The following is a 22,536-nucleotide window of genomic DNA, read 5'->3' on the forward strand; positions in this document are numbered from 1 at the left end:
TATGCCAACAGGTAACAAAAGCTGATATTAAAAAAAAAGCCTTACAGCAAAAACCAGAAGACCATAACGTCTATAAAGTACAGCAACAAGAAATCTCAAAGACCACTGACCTGGTCCTCCTCTTCATCCTCATCCTCTGCCAAACGTTGCCTGCCCACTTCATACAGCCTGCATACCGTGTCCATGTTCAGAGCATCCATGCTGCCTTGGTTCTGAAAATAAAACACCCAGTCCATGAAGAGCAGTTAGTTTTCAGAAGGCCCACATCTACATCTCAGTTATAACTCGCACCCATGCACCTTGACCCTGTAACTGTCAAAGTTTCTGATACCCAAAATTCTTGAACTAACTCTGAAAATGTTATACGCAGGCCACAGAAAGGGAAAGAAAACAGGATAAGAAGGCTTTGGCAGGGAAAGCAATATTAAGCAAAAGAGAGACCACCATCCTCAGAATGAACCTGTCTTGCTCTGTCAAGAGATCCAGACTCCTCTCAGAAAGGGAGCACAGTGACTCCAAGATATTAGAAGATGGGACTGTCCATGTTGTTTTATACTGGAATTTTCTTATTATTTCTCTTACAATGTAGATCTCTCCATCAAGCAAGTAGGTTATCAATAATCTACCTTTGGAAATGCATCAACTTTAGAACACATCTTAGATCAGACAAAATGCCTGTAGTATAACTTGAAAATGATCCTAAAGATCAAAACAAAACAGCAGGGTTTCTGCTAGCTCCCTTTACCTCAATGACAGCAAGATAGCAGTCTTTGGTGTCTGTACACAGGTCAAAGATGTTCCGTTTCACATCAATGGTTGCTGGAAAACAAAATGTGTCAAGACTCAGGATTGGACTACTGCTCTGACCTTAAAACCAGTTTTTCCTCTAAAGGAATTTCAAGGTGATTGCTCCTAAATAGTTCCATAACCTCTTGGCTTTTCAATGAAGAATTACAGAAAAGGATGATCTTAAATATGGAAAACCAAAACATGACAAAACGAACAATGTCTGCCCCTTCAAGCTTACCTATAGGTTTGTAGTCAGTTGCATTAAATGTTCGGAAGGATGATCCAAAAGGGCTTTTCATCCTCTCTTCCATTAAGTCATCCTCATCATCTGCCTGCAACATAGCTAATTGGGAGGAAGGGGGAAAGGGGGCCAAGGAGCAAAATACTTTTAGAAATCAGAAACATCCCCTATTCATAAGTGCAGAAAATATTAATGGACAATCAAGACTTCAGTGAGTTTCTCTGTAGTAAATTCATTCTATCTAATTAGTTCCTTTCAACGTATCCCACTAGCATACCCCCGAACAGTATCCTCAACCTTTCATCTAGCTCCCAACAAGTGTTATAGCTAAAGGCCAGCAACATCATAAAAGCACAAATGCAACAAGTTCGTAAGGATACAGATGGGAAATTAATGCATGAAATGTCTTTCTGTACAAGATATACTTGTTATCTTCACCCTAAATCAACACTATTTTCATCAATAAACTTTGTCACCATTTGTGCTATCATTTTATCTTTTATGTTACAACCTTCAAATGCTTTCCAATTCATATTTGAGAGATATTTCCAAACCAAAAGGGGAGAGGGGAGAGAAGGGAGAAAAAGAATAATGTAGAGAAGTAAAAAGTTTATTACCTCCATACATGACTGTCCCCGTGTGGTTGAACACAACACGACACTGATCCAGAGCAGGAACTGTGTGTAAAAGATGGAAAGTGCGAAGATCCCACTAGGAGGGAAGTGGTCAAGGATAACTATTTTATACAAAATTTCTTATGTAAACTCATAGAAGAAATTCCAAAATATCTCTTTTTTCCTCTCCTGTTGAGATATGAATGCTTTAAAGGTAATGCTTTAAAGGTAAAGTAAAGAGGCACCTAGGAGGCTCAGTTGGTTAAGCATCCGACTTCAGCTCAGGTCACGCTCTTGCAGTTCATGAGTTCAAGCCCTGCATCAGGTTCTGTGCTGACAACTCAGGGCGTGGAGCCTGTCTCAGATTCTGGGTCTCCCTCTCCTCTGCCCCTCCCCTACTCACGCTCTCTCTCTCTCTCAAAAAAAAAAATATATATATATAAAAACATGAAAAAATTTAAAAAGTAAATAAATAAATAAAAGTAAAGTAAAAATGCTTTCAAAGTAAACAAAAGCATATAAAATGCTTATTATCAAGTAACATCCTTGAAAATCTCCTATGGTATCCTCATATACATGAAAACTACACGAACTCCCTTCATCTCAACAGCATCAATTCACTTTACACTTGTGATTTCTGCAATGCAAAAGTAAAATCCTTCTGAAGATATAAAAGTCAATTTAATACCTGGAGAAGTAAAAGGTAAGAATCTGGTGGTCACTCTTCTCAATACAAAAAAAAAACATGCTAATGAAAGTTCACTGGTAATTACCAACCACTGGAGATTAATTAACACTTCAAATCAAAAGAGAGGCACCAAATTATTACCTGTGTGGATACTTTAACAGGGTGTTGGTAGAAAGATAAATTATTTCTGCATCACAAACTAGATAACAAACGGAAAATAAGACATGGGTGTAAAGGATACAATCTCAGTATTAATGATGACCTCCAGCCCATTTGGATGGAAAACGCCACTGATGTTCATGTTGAACTTGTCAAACTTGTGGATGGCTTGTGCAGAGCGGACATCCCAGAGGACGCCATCATTTAAGACAAGATCATCTGTAGGATTAAAGGTGGCACAGTTCCTCTTGTAGTTGTTGGCAAGATCTGGGTTAAACAGAGTCAACAGCTTGTTGCCAGTCTGAATATCATAAATCTTTAGAGAAGAAGGGGTGGGAAGAGAAAAATCAGACCAATCCATCCACTAACAATTCGAAGAGAAGCTGTGTAAAATATCTCTCCATGCTTTCCAAATCCCAACAAAATCACAAAAGCCCTAATACTGTAGAATACCTGGAAAGTATGAAGAGTACACCCATCCAAGCAATGTTTAAGTGCTTTGGTTCCCATTCAAGGTTTGAAAAGTCTCTTTCCCACAAGAAAATGAAAAGAGAGATGGCAATAAGGATAAGAAAACCCTCTTCTACCCCTCCCCCTTTCAAGAAACAGAAAATGTTTCTACAATAGAAACTGAGAAATTAAATTCATATGGATAGACCAATGATTAACCATAGAATACTATTAAAGAGCCACTTTTTGAAGAAAGGCATCAATGACATACCCCTTTCTCCTTAAAAATCTCCCAATATACATTTTTAGCCCTACAATAGTAAAAGTTCCAAATGTACAATGTGCAACCCATACAGAGACCAGATCTTTCCCATCACCTTACACACATGCTGTAGTATTTCCAATCTTTAAAAAAAAAAAAAAAAAAAAGAATCCTCCTTTAATATAGGAACAATAAGGAGACACAAGAAAACAATCAAATCAAGATCATGAGACAAGACAACTAGCCTGGTCTCTTCAAAAGTCAATGTCATGAAAACTGGAGAAATGGTTCTTGGCTTTAAAACATTAGTAAGACATAACAACCAATGCAATATGTGAATCTTGGCTGGATCCTGGTTCAAAAAACAAAAAACAAAAAACAAAAAACAAAAAACAAAAAGCATTTGAAACCAAACACATCAGGAACAATAGGGAAAACTGAGTATGAAATGGATATTAGATGATACTTGGGAATTACTATAGATTTTCTTATATTTGATAAGAGTATAATTATGTAGTAAAATATCCTTATTGCTAAAATATGCATGCTGTAAGACTTAGAAATAAAATGTGTTTGCAACTTACTTTCAAATGATTCAGAAATACATACATATTAACACAGGAAGAACATATGGTGAAATATTAAACTGATGAATCCAGGTAATAGGTGTATGTACTATTCTGTCAATTTCTCTACATATTTTAACATTTTCAAATGAAAAGTTTGAGAAACCCTCCCTTCACAACCCCATATTCCCACCATTACCCTCAAGCTACTACACCCCACTTTTCTGTTTTTCTGCAAAAAACAGTTCAGAAAACTTGTCTCTACTCAGTGTCTCCACTTTCCTGTTCTCTCATGAGAACAGATTTTCACCCCAGTGCACAGAACTAGCTCCTGACGAGGTTAACAAGAAGATCCATATTGTTAAATCAAAGGTAATTCTCAATTCTCATCTTATGAACTCATTAATAGTTTCTGACCAGTTGATCAATTCTTCCTTCAAAGGATCTTCCCCCTTGCCTTCTGGGGCACATCTTTTTCCTGAGGTCTCCTGCTGCCCATTATTTTTGGTCTCCTTCTCAAGTCCCTCCCTCACATGGCAAATTCGAAATATTGGCATATGCCAGGACTCTGTCCCCTAAGTTCTCTTCTCTAGCCTCCTTAACGATTTCATCTAGTCTCATGGCTCTATCAACCCGTGAATAACTCCTATATTTATATCCCCTATCCCAGACCTCTCTTCTGAACTCCCGTTTTGTATATTCAACTACCCATTCCCTACCTGAATGTCTAATAACAAACTTCCTGTGTCCAAAAACCCAGAGCCCGGCTGTATCACTTCTCATCACCTGTACCATCCCCTCCTGGGCCCAGCCCCACTACAGTCCTCACATGTGAGCTGGCCCGACACACTCCTAACTGGAAAGCCTGCTCTTGCTTCTCTCACAGAAACCAGACTCACACTTTAGGAACTTGACATCCCATCATGTGTCCTCTGCTCAGCCTCCAGGGCCTGCATCTCACTCAGAGAAGCCAAAGGTCCTAACAACACCCTATATATAAGATGCTACTATGATATGCGTCACCCATTCCCCCACAACACTGAGCTGAGCTCTTACCCCTCTTCCCTCTCCCACCTCCAAAGGGCTTTTCCCTCGGTCTTAAAACACTTTTCCCCCCAGATATCTGCATGACACTTCCTTCAAAGGGAAAGGTTCCTGGGATGCCTGGGTGGCTCAGTCAGTTAAGCATCCAACTTCGGCTCAGGTCATGATCTCACAGTACGTGAGTTTGAGCCCTGCACTGGGCTCTCTGCTGTCAGCACGGAGCCCAGTTCAGATCCTCTGTCCCCTCTCTTTGCCCTCCCCTGCTTGTGCATGTGCACTCTCAAAAATTAAAAAAAAAGGGGGGGGGCACCTGGGTGGCTCAGTCGGTTGAGCCTCCAACTTCGGCTCAGGTCATGATCTCACAGTTTGTGAGTTCAAGCCCCGCGTCAGGCTCTGTGCTGAAAGCTCAGAGCCTTGAGCCTGTTTCGGATTCTGTGTCTCCCTCTCTCTGTCCCTTCCCCGCTCATGCTCTGTCTCTGTCTCCCAAAGATGAATAAATGTTAAAAAAAAAAAAAATTTTTTTTAATAAAAAATTAAAAAAAAAAACAACATTCCTTAAACATCACCCTATCAGTGATACTGACCATCCTAGATAAAAGAGAAGTCCCTCACAGCACCATCAAGCACTTCCTAACTTTTACCCTGCTTTCGTTTCCTTGGCAGCACTTACCACCTGACATACCATATATTTGCTTCTCTATTTGTCTCCCCAGTGAGGCTTCATAAAGGCAGGGACTTATATTTCATCTAAAACTTAGTAAGTATTTGAAAATAACTGCTGTACTAATCATACCTTTCTTAAGTTGTCGGATTAGTTCATGTTTGGTCCCACATGGCTTATAACTACTTTACTACACTTCTAGATTTTATCTGGAAAGAATATCACTAAGTAATTTCTTGCTGCCCTTAGGACTGCCCTTCAGTCCAGAAGTTTTCATTACAAACAAATGGGCATAATCAGTTTGAAAGCAGTGGATTCTTAAGTACTTACGTGGGCAATGTCTCCTTTTGTACCTATGACTCGATCCTGAGAGTGCTTACTGAACTCAACATAGTGATCTTCTGTGAAGGAATGCCTACAAACAACAAAAGTACTTAAGTGATACACCTTCAGGAAACAGTCACTGAGCCGACTGAAAATAAACATGATTCTCAGCCTCCTGCCTGACTATACTCATCTGAGGATTCTCAGCAACCAAAGAGGAAAAACTGTATACTTAAGGTTTAAAAAAAAAAAAAAAATCCCTCCATCAGTTTAACCAAGCAGATCCAAAAGAATTAATTAATTAGCAGGAATTACTTTGTTAAAAAAAAAATGGATAACAAGCCACACGTCTTTGAACATACCCCAGCAAAGAGTACAACTATCATATGTGAACATGAGAAATTACACAGATGTGCCATTTTGGATTAGTGAAGGGTCAGCTGTGTGATGGGACTGGTAAGAATACTTGGTAAGAATATCTCAGAATTAAGGATAAAACCTTATTAAACATGAGCAACAGACAAGGAAGAGAGAAGTTAGCAATAACTCGCAGCATTCGTCTTTTCCCAAAAGGCTTCAAGTTGAAGAATCGGATGAAGGGAAATATAAATTAGGTAAATTGTAGAACAGAAGGAGTTGGGTTATAAAAAATACATACATACTTCATATCAAATACTGATTTCATTCCCCAAAGTGCAGACAGAGGCTGGCTCCAAGTAGCAGATGTCAGCAGCAAGGACCCATCCTAAAAGAAGAAGGAGGCCCAAGGTGGGTAGTCACATGCTTATATAAATGCTGTCTGCCTGTAGCATTTTAACATACAAGCTCAAAAATTATTATTGTATTATATAGAAAATAGAAAAACTACGAAGAACCAAGAAGTGTTCGAAACTGCTGGGATTTAAGTATGTGCACATGCAATGTCCTAAAAAAATACCTAAATTTAAGAAAAGACTAACTCCTCCTGAGCTAGTAACAAAAAATACAATAGTTCCAAGGGTAGGGGAAGAAAAAAACTTGGAAAGATGTCAAAGATGGTTCCACCTTTCTTAACATTTGGCCATATATCTCAGTCTCCCTCACCTGAAATATCAGTCAAGTGAAAACATTTCTTAGACTTTCTTAGCTAACAACTCTTAGGATTTTTTCAAAAAGAAAGCCCATTAAGGGGCCCCTGGGTGGCTCAGTCGGTTAAGCTTCCGACTGCGGCTCAGGTCATGACTTCGCAGTTCGTGGGTTCAAGCCCCTGGAGCCTGCTTTGGATTCTGTGTCTCCCTCTCTCTCTCTGCCCCTCCCCGGCTCACACTCTGTGTGTGTGTCTCTCTCTCAAAATAAATAAACATTAAAAAAAAAATTTTTTTTTAAATACTTTAAAAAAAAAAGAAAGCCCAATAAAGGCTGAGTCTCCTTTACTCTAGTATCAGGAAAACTATCCTTGTCATCTTAACAGTCCTAACTTTTAGAAATAAAGGTGTCAATTCCATCCACAGAATAATACTAATAAACCATGACCCACTAGAACCATATAATGCTTTTTTCCTAAAAACTCACAGTACTTTGAGATTTATTTCTGACACAAAAAGAAAACTTCTGTGATCAGTTTCCATCTGAGACAAATTAAAAAAGAAAGGTTCACACACACATACACATACGACTCTTAGAAGAAGGTTGGCAAGCTTTTTTTTACTTAAAGAGCCGAACAGTAAACACATTAGGCTTTGTAAGCCATATGGTCTGTGTCACAACTACTCAACTCTACCACTGTAGCACAGAAGCAGCCACAGACCACACATAAACAGATAGGCATGGCTATGTTCCAATAAAAGTTTATGTACAAATTAACAGCCAGCCCACAAGCCCATAGTTCCCAAATCATCAAAGAAGAATGAATGAGAACCACCTAGGAAGGGACTCTTACCCTGGAAGGTTCAAGATGTGTGATAGCCGAGTTGTGACAGTTATAGCTGGCCTCCTCTTGTCCACTAAACACATTATAGAGCTTCAACTGCCCAGTGCAGGTGCCAAGCATCAGGAACCGCTCCCGTGCTGAGAATGCACAGCAAGTGAAACCACTCTCATCCTCATTGGCTTCCCTGAACACTGAAATAGGACGGAACCTAAGCAAAAAAAAAAAAAAAAAAAAAGAAAAAAGAAAAAAGAAAAATCAGAGACAACGCACAAGAACTCCAAAAAAAGAAAACTTTGCTAAAAGGATGAAAGAAAAATTAAAAAAAAAAAAAAAAAAAAAAAAGAGCATTTATGTTTCAAATGGGTTCTCCCAAAATATCATAGTGACCTTCAGTGCTTCCTTTGCATTTTAAGTGAGAGAAAAGGACCTCCACTTCCAAGTTTTAACAATAACAAAAGTCCTCATATTTAAAACTTGTGATCCCCTCATCTTTATGTGAGATTTGTAAAGAATCAGAACAGGAAACAACTGGACCAGCACAAAAACAAGTTTGGGAGTTTAGTTAGGAACAGAATGTTGCATGAGTTCTAGAAAACACACTAGTTGTAACAAGAACACAGAGTATCCTTATCCTAATAATATCCTAACAATAACAATCACATAAGGAACCCCTGGTTGACAAAAGGGGGTACAGTCACATTACTCATGTATTTACACAAAGTGACAATCACTGGTATTTCAGACCAACAAATAGTCCAGCTTTCTGGAATCATCACACTTTGATTTAAATAGAAGAATCATTCCAATTCCCAGGTAGTGAGGTGGCCTCTCCTTACCTGCTAAAGATAAGGTGCCTATCAAAGCATCCGCCATCCACCCCTCCATACTTTGGAAATGATGCCCTGCGGTTTAGCCTTGAGGTAAAGTTTATTGGCGCTTGCCGCCTCTGTTTTGGCTCAGGACACTGATGAGGAGTAAAGAGGGAGAAAGGTGGGCAGGTGGCAACTGGGTTCTTGCAGCGAGCATGCTGCTCTCTAAGATATTCTGTGATGATACTGTCCAGCGTAGGTGGGGAAGGAAGATGTCTGTCCAACTGCTTTTTTATGGCTGGGCTTTGGCTATAGGCGCCATGGTCCGACTTCTGCCGCAACACTCTGATTTTCCTGCCATTGCAGGGTGATGGCCTCTCTCTGATAAAACTGATCCTACCAATCAAGGGGGAATTGCCTGCATAAGATGGGCCAGGCAAGGCTAGTGAACCTTGGGGGGGCCGTGGCTGAGGATGGGCAGTGGGGGCAGGAGGGGCAGTGGCACCCACAGAAGCATGGCTGCCCAGTCGAGTTGCAATGCCATTGGCGATGCGAGGTGTTCGGGGAAGAGAGACAGGAGAAGCAGCAGCAGTGACTGGGGTGAAGGCAGAAGAATGAGAAGCGGCAGTCATGGGCAAGTCAGCCTCTTTCGTCAGCACGGTTGCTGTCTCCCCAAGCCCTTTAGAAATGAGATGGTTACGTATCAACAGAAGCAGCTCTTTCTCAGGGAAGGAAATCCTTGACTGGGCAACAACATCTGCTTTTTGCAGTCGTGCCAGAGACACATCAGTGCCAATGAGAAGAGGCTTTCCTGACACTCGTTCAATGAGCTCAGCAGCATACTTGCAGAACTTGACATGGTCACTGCGCTTGTCCTGCAGCACAGGCTCCTTCATCAACTGCTGGATCTGGCAGCTGCTGAAAAGGGGCAGTTTGCTGATGATCTGCCGGACAGTGCTACTGCGAGAAAGGCCCACTAGGGCCTTGCAGGCCAGAGCCCTTATCTGGTCTGCATCAGTGATGGGCATCTTGATGGATAATAAGGACAGGAGCACCTTGATGCCATTGTTGGACTGAACCACATTCCACATCTTGGCCAGGGTGTGCTCGCTACTTTTCGGAGTCTGAGGCAGCTTTCTCCGAGGAGTTCCAGAGATAAACTTGCCAATACTGGAAATTCGGTTATCCGGGCCACAAACACAATTGATGATAATCTGAAGTGCTGACTTCTGAATTTCAGCATCATGGATAAAGAACTCACCCTCAGCCACTCCCAAAATAATGCTGATACCTATTGGGGAGAAATACAAAACATTTTATATTGTTCTTCAAAAAACTAACAGCCAAATTCAATGATTGTTCCAGAGTCAAAATTTAGACTTCGATTCATTTTGTTCCACCTGAAACTACTGTACCATTTTATTAAAGGACAAGTAACTTTTGGAATAAAATACAATCAGTTCTACTACAATATAGCTTCATGATACAATACTTCATGTGCAGTTGTTAAACAGGGGAATGAGGTCAGTATTATGTGGAAGTTACCAGGGTCATGTGCAATTTTTCCTGGGTTAAGGGGAGCAAAAATAGCAGGAATAAATTAAAACCTTTAGCAGAAAGGAGAAAATCCCTCAGCCTGGCTGCCACAATGGCATCAGGAACCCTTTCTGCTATATATGAAGAAAGTTAAAAACAAGTGGCTGCACCTCAGGCTTTCTCCCCAAAGTGGTACACCCCAAGACCCACAGCCAGTCATACCACTTCCCATGCTCACCTTAGCAGGAGCCCTTACCTGACCTGTTCTTAATACGATACATTTTCCTTTTATTATGTATGATAGCTTCTGTCCATTCTGAGCTGCTTGCCAATTACGGAGTTAGGGCTCAGATTACAAAGTTGCTTTAAGTTTTCTACTGTCTGCCCTAACCCATTTTTCCCATAAACTTTATTTTTGGCATAGGACTCTGCAGAGTACAGGTTTTCAAGAATGAACTTGTACCATCATAGCACATGTATCACTTAGAAAACCTGAGTTCACCAGCGCAACTGATTCCCTTATATAGGGGCAACTGGGTGGTTCAGTCAGTTAAGATTCCGACTCGGCTCAGGTCATGATCTCGCAGTTCATGAATTCGAGCCACGCGTTGGGCTCTGTGCTGACAGCTCAGAGCCTGGAGCCTGCTTCAGATTGTGTGTCTCCTCTCTCTGTCCCACTCCCACTCATGCAGTGTGCATGTGTCTCTCTCTTAAAAATAAACAAACATTAAAAATAATAATAAAAACAAATACAAGTGTATAGCACAACTTAGATGGGACAAGGCATTCTCCACTACTACCTTCTGTTCTAATATTGCAAATCAGGTACACAACTACGGCCAGAATTGCAAAAGAAAACAAATCCAGACCAAGCAATCACAAAAATGGAAAGGTACAACCTACCTACAGTGGAGACGGTGGAGCCAGCCTCATCTAGCACATCCACTGATTCTGCCAACTGCAGCTGGATTTTTGGCACAACAGTGAGAATAGCCAGAACATCCAAAGCAAAGCGCACAGTATCATTCCTGGACAGGAAAAACAATTAGTTAAACGGAAACTAGGAGACAGTCAAAACAAAAAAGTTAAACTGAGATACAGAATAGATCAGAACTACTACCTATGTGGCTCTGTCCCTAGCCAAGACATGAAGAGAGCATTTGTAAGTCACCATGACATTACTTTCAAAACAGTGGGGATGGAATTTTCCCCACTGCTAAAATTAAAAACAAAGGATAATCCCCAATGCTGATAAGGATGTATAAGGACAAATGCTCTCAAACTTTTGGTAGGAGTACAAATAGGACCCTCATTTTGAAAAACAATCTAGAAATAGGAAACAAGATTCTAAAAATGTGCCTAAGCTTTAGCCCAGGAATTTCACCTGGAAGAATTTGTCCTAAGGAAATAATCAGAAATACAAACAAGGGGCGCCTGGGTGGCTCAGTTGGTTGAGTCATGATCTCACGGTTCGTGAGTTCAAGCCCCGGGCTGGGCTCTGTGCTGGCAGCTCGGAGCCTGGAGCCTGCTTCGGATTCTGTGTCTTCCTCTCTCTCTGCCCCTCCCCTACTCATGCTCTGTCTCTCTCTGTCTCAGAAATAAATAAACATTAAAAAATTAAAAAAAAAAAAAAAGAAATACAAACAAGCATTTATGTGTTAAGATGTCCATTATCACATCATTTAAAATAACAAAAGAATTATAAAACCTACACAGATAGTAGGAACACATGTGTGTTAAGTTATAGTACACTCATCTGATGAACTATTCTGCAGCTATGGACAACCCTTCTCAAAGAATTCTAAAAGACAAAGGGAGAGGCTCAAAATACAACATTAATAAAATAGAAAACATAAGATATAAAATTTTAAGTCTGACCATACCAAGTATTGATATGAGAATCCCCATATCCTGCTGTTGAGATGAAAATGGTAAAGCAACATCCAATAAAGATGAAATGCAGGCACCCTACAATCCAGCTATATACATCATATCCCCAGAGAGACCCCAAAAGGAGGTATGTGGTATCATTCATTTGATAGAAAAAAAGGAAGTAACAAACACTAAATGTCCATCAATAGGGTAATAAACTAATATAGAAACACGTGAATTCAAATAAATATCAACATATATACATCTCAAAAACACAAGGTTGAAAAAAGCAAGTTGCAAAAGATGCATACAGGATAACATATAATTTAAAAACATACAAAGGAGTATTATATTATTGCTTATACACACACGTGTGTGTGGTATAAAAATATGAATGGAGAGATATACTCCAAATTCAGAAGATTGGTCACTATGGAGAGGCAGAAAAAGGAATTGAGAAAGAAGCAAATAATGCCACCACATGCCAACACTGCATAGTGGGTTGTTATGTTTGTCTCTGTACATTTTGTATATTGAATTATTTCATAAAAAGATGAATTTGGTTAAATTCTATGATCTCAATTAGGTATATTTACACACATTATGGAAAAAAGACTAGAGAAATTAACAGTAGCTGAAAATCATTTCCTTCTCTAAGGATCTGTATATTCTAAACAGAAACAAGTATTTGATTTTTAGAAACAAACTTTTAAAGGACACATTCCCAATATATTTATGTTTTCTTTGTAATCAAATATGAATTTGCCACTCAAAAAATGTATTTATAACATTCCTAGTTATCTTCTGAGCTTTCATCATCTTTTCAACAAAGTTCAAGTGAATATAATAATCTACTTTAATACTCTAAAACAGTGGTTCTCAGGGCACCTGCATGGCTTGGTCAGTTAAGGGTCCGACTCTTGATACTGGCTCAGATCATGATCTCACAGTCATGAGATCAAGCCCCACGTTGGGCTCACCACAGAGTGTAGAGCCTGCTTGGGATTCTCTCTCTCTGCCCCTCCCCACTCACACTCTCTCAAAACAAATACTTAAAACTGAAATAATAAAAGTAAAACACAGTTCTCCAAGTGTGGTTAGGGGAACCCAGTGATCTCTGAGACCCTTTCAGAAAGTCCCCTGATATAAAAACTATTTTCAGGGGCGCCTGGGTAGCTCAGTTGGTTAAGCATCCTGGTTTCAGCTCAGGTCATCATCTTGAGGTTCATGGGTTCGAGCCCCATATTGGGCACTACGCTGACCATGTGAAGCCTGTGTGGGATCCTCCCTCCCTCTGCCCTCCCTGGCGCGTGTGCATGCTTTCTTTCTCTCTCTCTCATAAAATAACCTAAAAAAAATTTTTTTAATTATTTTCATAATAATACCAGGGTGTTAGTTTCCTTTCTCACTTTCACTCTCTCACAAGTGGCTACTAGAGCTTTCTGAGGCTATGTCATGTGTGATGTCACAAAAGAGTGAATACAGAAGCAAATATGAGATATTAAGCAGACATTTAAAAACCTTGCTGAAATCATCTGGTTTTATTCTGGAAACTTTTCATAAAAAATGCTAATGTGTAACGGGGTTAAGATTATTTTTAAGTAAATTCGTAAGTATTTTTACATTTACTCAGTTTTACTTTCTAATTGTTAAATATTAACAGATTTACCACAAAAACAAAAGCTCTTTGGGGTTCTCAATTTTTAATACAATAAAAGGGTCCTGAGACCAAAAAGTTTTAAAATGGCTGCTCCAAAAGTTATCTCCCTAGATTTACTATCCTGGCGTTTCACAAACAAGCCATATGCACCCTAAATAAGGCAGTCTTGTCTTTATGACAATGAATGGATAGGGAAAGAAGGTAAAGAATCACTCTTCATAAACTTTGTTACTGTCTTCTCTTCAGATTCTATCTTTTCCAAAATATAACTTTCTCTGATATCACACTCAAGTAGAACCCACCCAAACTCCTGATTCTATCAGCTGTCCTTTTCTGAGCCTCATCCTGTTGTGCCCTGACTGCTTTTAACTGAATTGTAAAAATCATAAAAGCACAAAATACAGTTTTCTATGAAAGAAGATTATGTGTGGCTGTCAGCCAGTAGAGAGATGTTTAAAGTCTAAGTACCAAAAAAAAATACTGAACTGCAGTCTCAAGACAGGACTTCAAACCCACCTCTGCAGCTGTGTAAATTACATAACTTCTGTAAGAGCACAGACCTTGATCCCCATCTTTTGTGCAGTATTCATAATCATCAGAACCATATATATAAACAAACATTCTGTAAATTAAAAATATTACGCCTAGGTGGCTCAGTCGGGTTAAGTGTCCGACTTCGGCTCAGGTCATGATCTCATGGTTCATGGGTTCGAGCCCCTTATCGGGCTCTGTGATGACAGCTCAGAGCCTGAAGCCTGCTTTGGATTCTGTGTCTTCCTCTCTCCCTGCCCCTCCTCTGATCATGCTGTCTCTCTCTCTCTCAAAAATAAAGAAAGATTTTTAAAAGTTAAGAAAAAACAGATTATCTTCGTAGGGGCACCTGGATGGCTCAGTCAAGCATCTGACTTCGGCTCAGGTCATGATCTCATGATTCGTGGGTTCGAGCCCCACATCAGGCTCTCTGCTGTCATCGCAGAGCCTGCTTTGGATCCTCTAACTCTCTCTCTCCACCACTCCCCCACTAGTGCATGCACACATGCACACGCACTCTCTCAAAAATAAACATTTAAATTATATGTGTATATATATATGTGTGTGTATATATACATACATATATATGTATATACGTATGTATATACACATTATCCTCTTTAATCTACTTTCTCAGATTCACACCCAAAATTTCAATTCAGTTCAACAAATGTTTGCTAAGCATACACTATATACAAACCAATATCACCTTAACCAAAAGGCAGAATCTAACTTCATTTAAAACCTCTCTCTAATCCCACCTTGCATAATAGGTCTTCCAATTGCAGGCAATAGAAATAAGCTGCAACAAGAGTTGAACACAAGAAAGTTTCAGGAAGACTTCAGCTGGTTCCCAATATAGTTGCGCTGGACCATACTCTATCAAAAACTCCATCATTTCCACAATCTGTTCATGAGTATATGAACACGCCTATAGGGAGAGATGCATATTATTAAAGAACTCTATTACCTGCTTGCTACCTTCCTCATCACAGCTCAATAGTCAACAAGTTTTGATAAACCTAAGTAATAACAGCTTTCAAATTTCACAATTGAGTCAATAGCCCACATGTGAAATAATGAATATGTTTAATCTTTTACTTATAATTAGACTCATAATACATTTTGCCCAAAAAAGGTAACAAAATGTTCACAACTTGTTGGTACATATATTTCACAACTTGAAAAAGAAGTACCACATAAAATAACTGGTTTGTTTTCAATTTGTGATTTTTAAAACACATCTTTATTCCAAAACACATCAAGAAAGTTAAAAAATGATACAGAAGTGGAGTAACAGACGTGCCCTTTCAGAAAAAGAATTCCACACAGAAGGAGGCAGGATATCTAGTACTTTTCATAGAAGAAAGCCCTTTTATACACACTTCAGTTCATCTTTTAGTAGCAACTTACAACTAGGAGCAAAACAAGTCCCTGATACATCCATGTTCAAGTATTCTGCCTCTACACAAGGCAAGTATAATCCAACAATGTACATACTGCATAAACTCCATTGATCTCAATGAGTGTTAGGCCCAACAATGCTGTAAGAGTTAACTTTTCCTTTTATGGCAAGGTCCTCTCACCTTGTATGGGGGTTGAGGATGGACAAGAATGCCACCCTCAGTCCTCTGAAGTGACTGTTTTACTTGTTCCAATTTAATGGCCAGGTGAGCTTCAAAGTACTTGCGCAAGGCCATGCAGGTATGTTTCCCAGTTTGGCGGCTAGCAAATATTTCATCATCACTCAGAAGTGCACCCTGATCTTCCAAATTTAGAATCTCCAAAGTACTGATCTATTAGGAAAGAGACAAAAAGATGGGGAAAAAGGGAAGGAAGGAAAAAACAGAAAGAAAAAAGTAAAAGGAGGAAAAGGATTACAGTAAACTTTTATGCTCAACAAGACTAACAAACATCAAAGCACATTTGTCTATAAAACATGTTAAGAGTTGCCACATATATATAAGCAAAACATTAAACAGTTACTGAAAAATTGCATAGCTTGTAATCATGTTGAAAGACATTCAGGCACAAAACCACTGCTTTAAGAAAGATCAAGATTATCAACACAATTCCCCCTATGAGATTACTATATTCAAGGCAAGTCTACAATGGCAGAGTCCTGTAATCGCTTAAGAGAAGTAAAAGACTTCATTCACAAAAAATGATAGCAAAATTCTTCTAGTCAAAAGCTGCTTCTTGGGGAGCCTGGCTGGCTCACTTGGTGGAGCAAGTGATTCTTGATCTCAGGGTTGTCAGTTCGAATCCCACATGAGGTGCTGAGATTACTTAAAAATGAAATCTTAAAAAAAAAAAAAAAAGGTTCCTCTCTTCAACACTACTGAAAGGCAGCCAGACAAGCAAGACCCCTATTCCTCACAAAAAGAAGCCACTGAAAACCTCACCAAATTCACCAGACGACGAAGACCATCATAGCGGTCAAAGAGCTCCAACACAGCCCGGAAGGAGAAGCAAATTGAGAAAAACATGGTAGCATGGCAGCATCCTGAGGCATGAGAACATTCCATTAACCACAGAGTATAGTTCACCACATCAGACAGAACATTGTGGGGATGCATACAAACCTGCAAAAAATAAAAGTTTTTAAAAATTTCAGGCAAAGGAACCTTCAAAAAGGGATGAAAAATTCACCACTGTAGCTATCTGTGCAGAATACAATGATCATCACTAATGCAGTCATTCGGAGTTTAAAACTTAAGTTACAAATGAAATTCTGTAACAATCTATTCCAAACTGAACACCCTAAATTTAGATACTTAAATTTGAGCTATTTACTGAATGCCAAATTTTGCAAATATTTACATCCTGTAATGCTCACAGTGCTCAGTTCCATAGGGTATCAGTTCCCACTTAGAAGGTAAGAGGGTGTCTGAATGGTTCAGTTGGTTAAGCATCCAACTCTTTTTTGTTTGTTTTAGAGAGAGAGAGAGAGAGAGAGAGAGAGAGAGCGCGCGCGCGCGTGCCATTGGGGGAGGGACAAAAAGAATCCTAAGCAGGCTCTGCACTGCCAGCATGGAGCCCAATGTGGGGCTCAAACACACGAACGATGAGATCATGACCTGAGCTGAAATCAAGAGTCAGTTGGCTTAGCCAACTGAGCCACACAAGTGCCCCATAAGCATCCAATTCTTGATTTCAGCTCAGGTCATGATCTCACAGTAGTGAGACTGAGACCAGAGATGGCTCTGTGCTGGGTGTGGAGCCTGCCTAAGATTTTGTCTCTCTCTGCCCCTCCCCAGCTCACATGTTTTGTCTCACTCTCAAAAAATAAAATAAAATAAAAAAGATGAGAAAGAAGCTCAAAGAGATAAGAGACTATCCATGGGTGATAAAAGTGACTTGAGCCTTCTGATACTAAAGTCTACAAGTTTGTTATCCATCCACTCACTGATTCGTTTCACATACATTTCGATGTCTCCTATGGATCAAAATGTCTCCTATGGATCAATGAATTCTAAAGCATTCCCTAGGTTTACTTTTTTATCTTAGCCATAATTAATTTTGTATACACACCTACAGATTAAGTTACTATTCTCAAAAGAATACATATCTTTGCATAGTATTGATCACAAAAGGGAAAAAAATTAAAACTAAAACATTACTTTATTAACAAATATGCAAAGATGAATCAAGACATAGCTCAAGAAGAATTTACCAACTTCACTCTACCAGAAGAGCCAAAACAAACAGAACATTAGAAAAAATATTCCAGGCATGGAAATGGTAAGAGCTTCCCTAGGTGTGTCTAGGGACCCACTACTTTTCAAATGTAACTCATTCACATTTTTTTTTTTTAAATCACTAAATAAACAAGTCTTAACTGGAAAAACAGAAGAACCAGATGGGGAAACTCTGGAGCCCTGAGAACCACGGGAATTATTTTATCTCCACCACACATTATTTGTTAACACATACAAAGCATCATCTGTTTTTATAATAGATTGACTCTAAAACCCAAAATATAACTCCATTAACAACATCTGACAAGAGCCCAAGAACTAATACTAATTCAACAGAAATGGCAAAAACTAAATAAAGCCCCTAGACCTCAATCTACCTCGCTTTTTTTTTTTTAATTCAAATAGGAGAAAAAACAATCTTTTGTAAACAATTTTACATTTTTAGAATGCTTTGTGAAAGCCATATATTCATCATGTTCTCTGCTTCTTTCATTAAAATTATTTTCATTAAAATTTCATTAAGAAATTCCCAACTAATTTTTTTCTGTGAAGGTGCTAAAAAGTCTCCTCACCCAATCCCATTCCCAAACTCTAAATGGACTGGACTTACTCTTTCCATGGCATCCTGGTTGTAGGACAGGTAATACAAGCACATGGATACACCAGTTGCAGCCATAGAAGGACGAGGAATTTCCAGTAATTTCTGTACTCCACCATGCGCAACAAACTCTGTGGCAAACTTGTTATGGAGCAGGAGAGATGCAAGGTGCTAAACAAAGAGGACACATGTTACTGTGGAAGGATCTAGAATAATCACAAAATCTTTTCACAAAACATTAAATCAAGCTGCTAAATAAAAGGAATCCTCTGAAATAGACAACCACTCCCTCACAACAGAAATAAAACCAGTACTGCTTAAAGGGAAATAAAAAAACAGAGAAAACCCTCTATGGTATGTGAATTATATCCCAATAAAGCTGAGGGGGGAAAAAAAAACCTATTAAGATTTCCTAACATCCCCTTCTAACACCAAAGGTTTTCATAAAGGTGAAAAACAAGAAATGAAAAATACTGCCATAAACAATGACATAGTCCCACAACCATTTTATTATTACATAGCTTCCCTAAAGGATTTTTCTTAACCTTCCCATTTTAATCCTTTTAAATATAATCAGCTCTATGTTCTAGTTTTGGCTCAGTCACAGACTTATCATCTAATAAAATACCAAACTTTGTCTTTTTTTTTTTTTTAATTTTTTTTAAATGTTATTTTATTTATTTTTTTTTTTTTTTTGAACTCTCTGGAGTCTCTTTTAAATTTTTTTTTCAACGTTTATTTATTTTTGGGACAGAGAGAGACAGAGCATGAACGGGGGAGGGGCAGAGAGAGAGGGAGACACAGAATCGGAAACAGGCTCCAGGCTCTGAGCCATCAGCCCAGAGCCCGACGTGGGGCTCGAACTCACGGACCGTGAGATCGTGACCCGGCTGAAGTCGGACACTTAACCGACTGCGCCACCCAGGCGCCCCTGTTATTATTTATTTTTGAAGGAGAGAGACAGAGCATCAGCGGGGGAGGAACAGAGAGAGAGGGAGACACAGAACTCGAAGCAGGCTCCAGGCTCTAAGCTGTCAGCACAGAGCCCGATGTGGGGCTCGAACTCACGACCGTGAGATCATGACCTGAGCTGAAGTCGGACGCTTAACCGACTGAGCCACCCAGACACCCCAAAATTTTGTATTCTTTTATACTGAACCTCATTATATATAACCCCAAATAACCATCTTCAACAAATTACCAAACTAGCAAATGTTTGGAACTTATCAGAATGCACTTTAAACAGATCTTTAAAAGCATGTTATCTTTCAAGTTTTGTTAACTTCCTGTTCAGTTCCCACTAGTCTCTCTGGGTAGACCTGGTCTTCTGGGCAATTTTAAAGGCAGGAAGTACAATGCAAGCAGCAGGCTACTTCATGACCTTCAACCCAGGCTAATGTGGACAGGGCCTCGGAAGAACTAGAGCTCCCCCTCGTGTTTCTCGTGCCAAGGTGTCTTCCAGATGGTGAAGCAGGCACAAAGTAGAGACAAAACAGACTGGAAAGTATGTAACTTGATACAAATCTTGCCAGGGTTAATGGCAAAAACAACAGGTATGTACCTTCTTCAGAAGTTCTCTCAACACCCAGATTCAGACTAATCCTCATATGTAATTCAAATCTCTTACCTCTTTACTCTTTTTGTCTGTTATCCAAGTCTGTCCTCCAAGTAACTAAACCACATATGGTTCCCTGCCAACCCTTAGAAGGTGGCATGTAGTTTTTCTCACGTCCCTACCATAAAGTGGCAGTTCCACTGCCAGGATAAGTAGAAGAGAAAAGAGAGTAATAAGCAGGTTCAACCTTACCAATACAAAGCCTATAACCTAGATCACTTTGCTCATGTAAGCAAAGATTCTACTTTCTCTCCTTATATTGTATCTCCGTATAAGGTCTGGTTCTTCAAATGACTACATTTTAACCCATTTTTATTTTAACTTCAACACCTATCCCCCTCTCCTATACAACTGAACCTTCCTTTTGAACAAGAGTACACATCTTTCTACATTATTTCCCTGTAAGAAAGATCTCTTGCAACTTTTCCCTGTTCACCCTTATTTCATTTTCTTTAATCCCCTATGACTCTGCATGGAAATAGTTGAATAACAATATCCATTATAATTCCTCATACATAACCTATGGAAATAGCAACTGCCCAAATCCCCTCTTCCACTATATCCTGGTTCAGGACAGGATGCTGCATCTGAAAGCAAGACCTTTGGACTAGAGAGAACTCTGACCTCTAGCTGCATTCCAATGTTCAAAGTATAATGAATTTACACACACACACACACACACACACACACACACACACACACACACACACACACACTACATCCACACACAGGGATATGTTATACAGGTTATGTCTGACCTCCTCCAAGTTTAAAATTTCTGGCATCTGAAAGGCAACTTTCCTCACCTCCATTTCATTTCAATATACTCTGGAACTCTGCTGTCCAATGCAGTAATCATTGGCCACACGAGACTAATTAAGATAAAAAATTCAATGCCTCAGTGACACTAGCTACATTTTAAGTGCTCATACAGCTAGTAGCCACTGTATTGAAAAGCAGAGACATAGAAATTTTCCACCATTACTAAAACTTTTTAAAAATTTTTTTCATGTTTATTTTTGAGAGAGAGAGAGAGAGAGAGAGAGAGAGAGAGACACAGAGTATGAGTGGGGGAGGGGCAAAGAGCGAGGGTGACACAGAATCTGAAGCAGGCTCCTGGCTCTGAGCTGTCAGCACAGAACCTGACATGGGGCTCGAACTCACAAGCTGTGAGATCATGACCTGAGCTGAAGTCGGATGCTTAACCAACTGAGCCTCCCAGGCGCCCCTCCACCATTACTGAAACTTCTATTGGATAGCATAGCTCTAGAATATCAAAAATAAAGTTGTTTCTTTCTTTCTTTCTTTTTTTTTTTTTTTCTTAAAGTTGTAACTTTAAAGAGCCAGAAAGAGCATCACTTCTTTTTTCAGAGGTCTTTTCTGGAAACGTTTCTCAGGAAGAAGACAATACTCCTTCCTTTGTGCCCCATACTTTTTCCACAACATCTATAATATCTAAAAGAAATCATAGGCTTACATGACTGTCTTAACCAAACTATAAAGATTTGATTTACCTAATAGTGTAAACATCACAGAAAGGTACTCTGTTCATTAGTTACCTATTGAGTAGAATTGTATGATAGCTACAATGTTATTCATTCAATTGCTCTCTCTCCATTCAGATTACTTGAATAAGTATGAATTTCATGGGCTAGCTAACCTGCCCTCCCCTATTTAGTGCCTCTGGAACCTAGGAAGTCACTTACCTCTACTGAATTTAGGTCTGCCTCTACTTCTTTACTCATTTTCCAATTGACATTTTGCTTACTCTAGATAAGCTAACATCATACGCTATGTAAATAATGAAGAATTCAGAAAAAGTAATGTTGCCTGACAGAGAATATTTAAAAAGTAGGATATAAGGTACTATACACATATTTTTCCACTCCTATGCAGCAAAAATAACTGAGGTCATCCCCAGATCTCGATCCACTTTCTACTATTCAACCCTGTAGGACAGACTCCTGAATTTCTGTGAAACCACTTAGTAAGTAAGCCTCATCTCTTCTACAGAAATAAGAAATTTTCAATTGTTACTATTTTGACACCTCTGGCAATGAAAATGCCCTGAGCAATAAAACTCAGAGATGCTATACATCAAAACACATGGGTACATCCATGTCAATAAAACACTCAGTACCTAACATTTTCAAGAATTTTACCCTAAGTGGGGCACCTGGCTGACCCAATCAGTGGAGTGCACGACTCTTGACCTCAAGGTTGTGAGTTTGAGCCCCATGTGAGGTGTACAGATTACTTAAAAAAAAAAAAAAAAAAAAATCTTAAAAAAATTTTTTTACCTTGAGTGCCTCAAATGTAAGCAGGACATCATTAGTCTGTTTCAGGTCAATATAGAACATCATTAATTCCCGTGATCCAAGTTGCATGAATATGGGAAGTAACTGAAATGAAAACAAAAATAAATCTTAACACTGGGTTTATTTTCACATATTTCCTGTTCCATTATGAAGACAAAAGATTTTTAAAAAATGAGGTACCCCCCCCAC

The 22,536-nt window shown here is 39.2% G+C and overlaps 1 protein-coding gene across 20 annotated transcripts in view; it reads right to left on the reverse strand.

Moving 5' to 3' along the window:
- The window catches only part of DCAF1 (DDB1 and CUL4 associated factor 1), an 89,935-nt gene that overhangs the window by 26,566 nt on the left and 40,833 nt on the right, over positions 1-22,536 (reverse strand). For 19 of the 20 annotated variants that reach the window (XM_045050770.1, XM_045050763.1, XM_045050741.1 and 16 more), the window contains 15 exons: positions 22,330-22,431; positions 18,427-18,585; positions 16,521-16,700; positions 15,702-15,911; positions 14,877-15,046; positions 10,956-11,080; positions 8,544-9,807; positions 7,717-7,915; positions 6,461-6,543; positions 5,805-5,889; positions 2,574-2,807; positions 1,648-1,741; positions 1,028-1,132; positions 746-819; positions 111-212 (listed from right to left, as the gene is read on the reverse strand). In XM_045050770.1, the coding sequence (XP_044906705.1) occupies positions 111-212; positions 746-819; positions 1,028-1,132; positions 1,648-1,741; positions 2,574-2,807; positions 5,805-5,889; positions 6,461-6,543; positions 7,717-7,915; positions 8,544-9,807; positions 10,956-11,080; positions 14,877-15,046; positions 15,702-15,911; positions 16,521-16,700; positions 18,427-18,585; positions 22,330-22,431 (3,186 nt within the window). Of the gene's footprint in view, positions 1-110; positions 213-745; positions 820-1,027; positions 1,133-1,647; positions 1,742-2,573; positions 2,808-5,804; positions 5,890-6,460; positions 6,544-7,716; positions 7,916-8,543; positions 9,808-10,955; positions 11,081-14,876; positions 15,047-15,701; positions 15,912-16,520; positions 16,701-18,426; positions 18,586-22,329; positions 22,432-22,536 lie in introns of those variants that run through there. The other variant, XR_006593034.1, reaches the window with a different exon arrangement.

This window comes from Felis catus, chromosome A2 (genome assembly GCF_018350175.1).
Source record: "Felis catus isolate Fca126 chromosome A2, F.catus_Fca126_mat1.0, whole genome shotgun sequence".
In the NCBI taxonomy this organism is placed as follows: Eukaryota; Metazoa; Chordata; class Mammalia; order Carnivora; family Felidae; genus Felis; species Felis catus.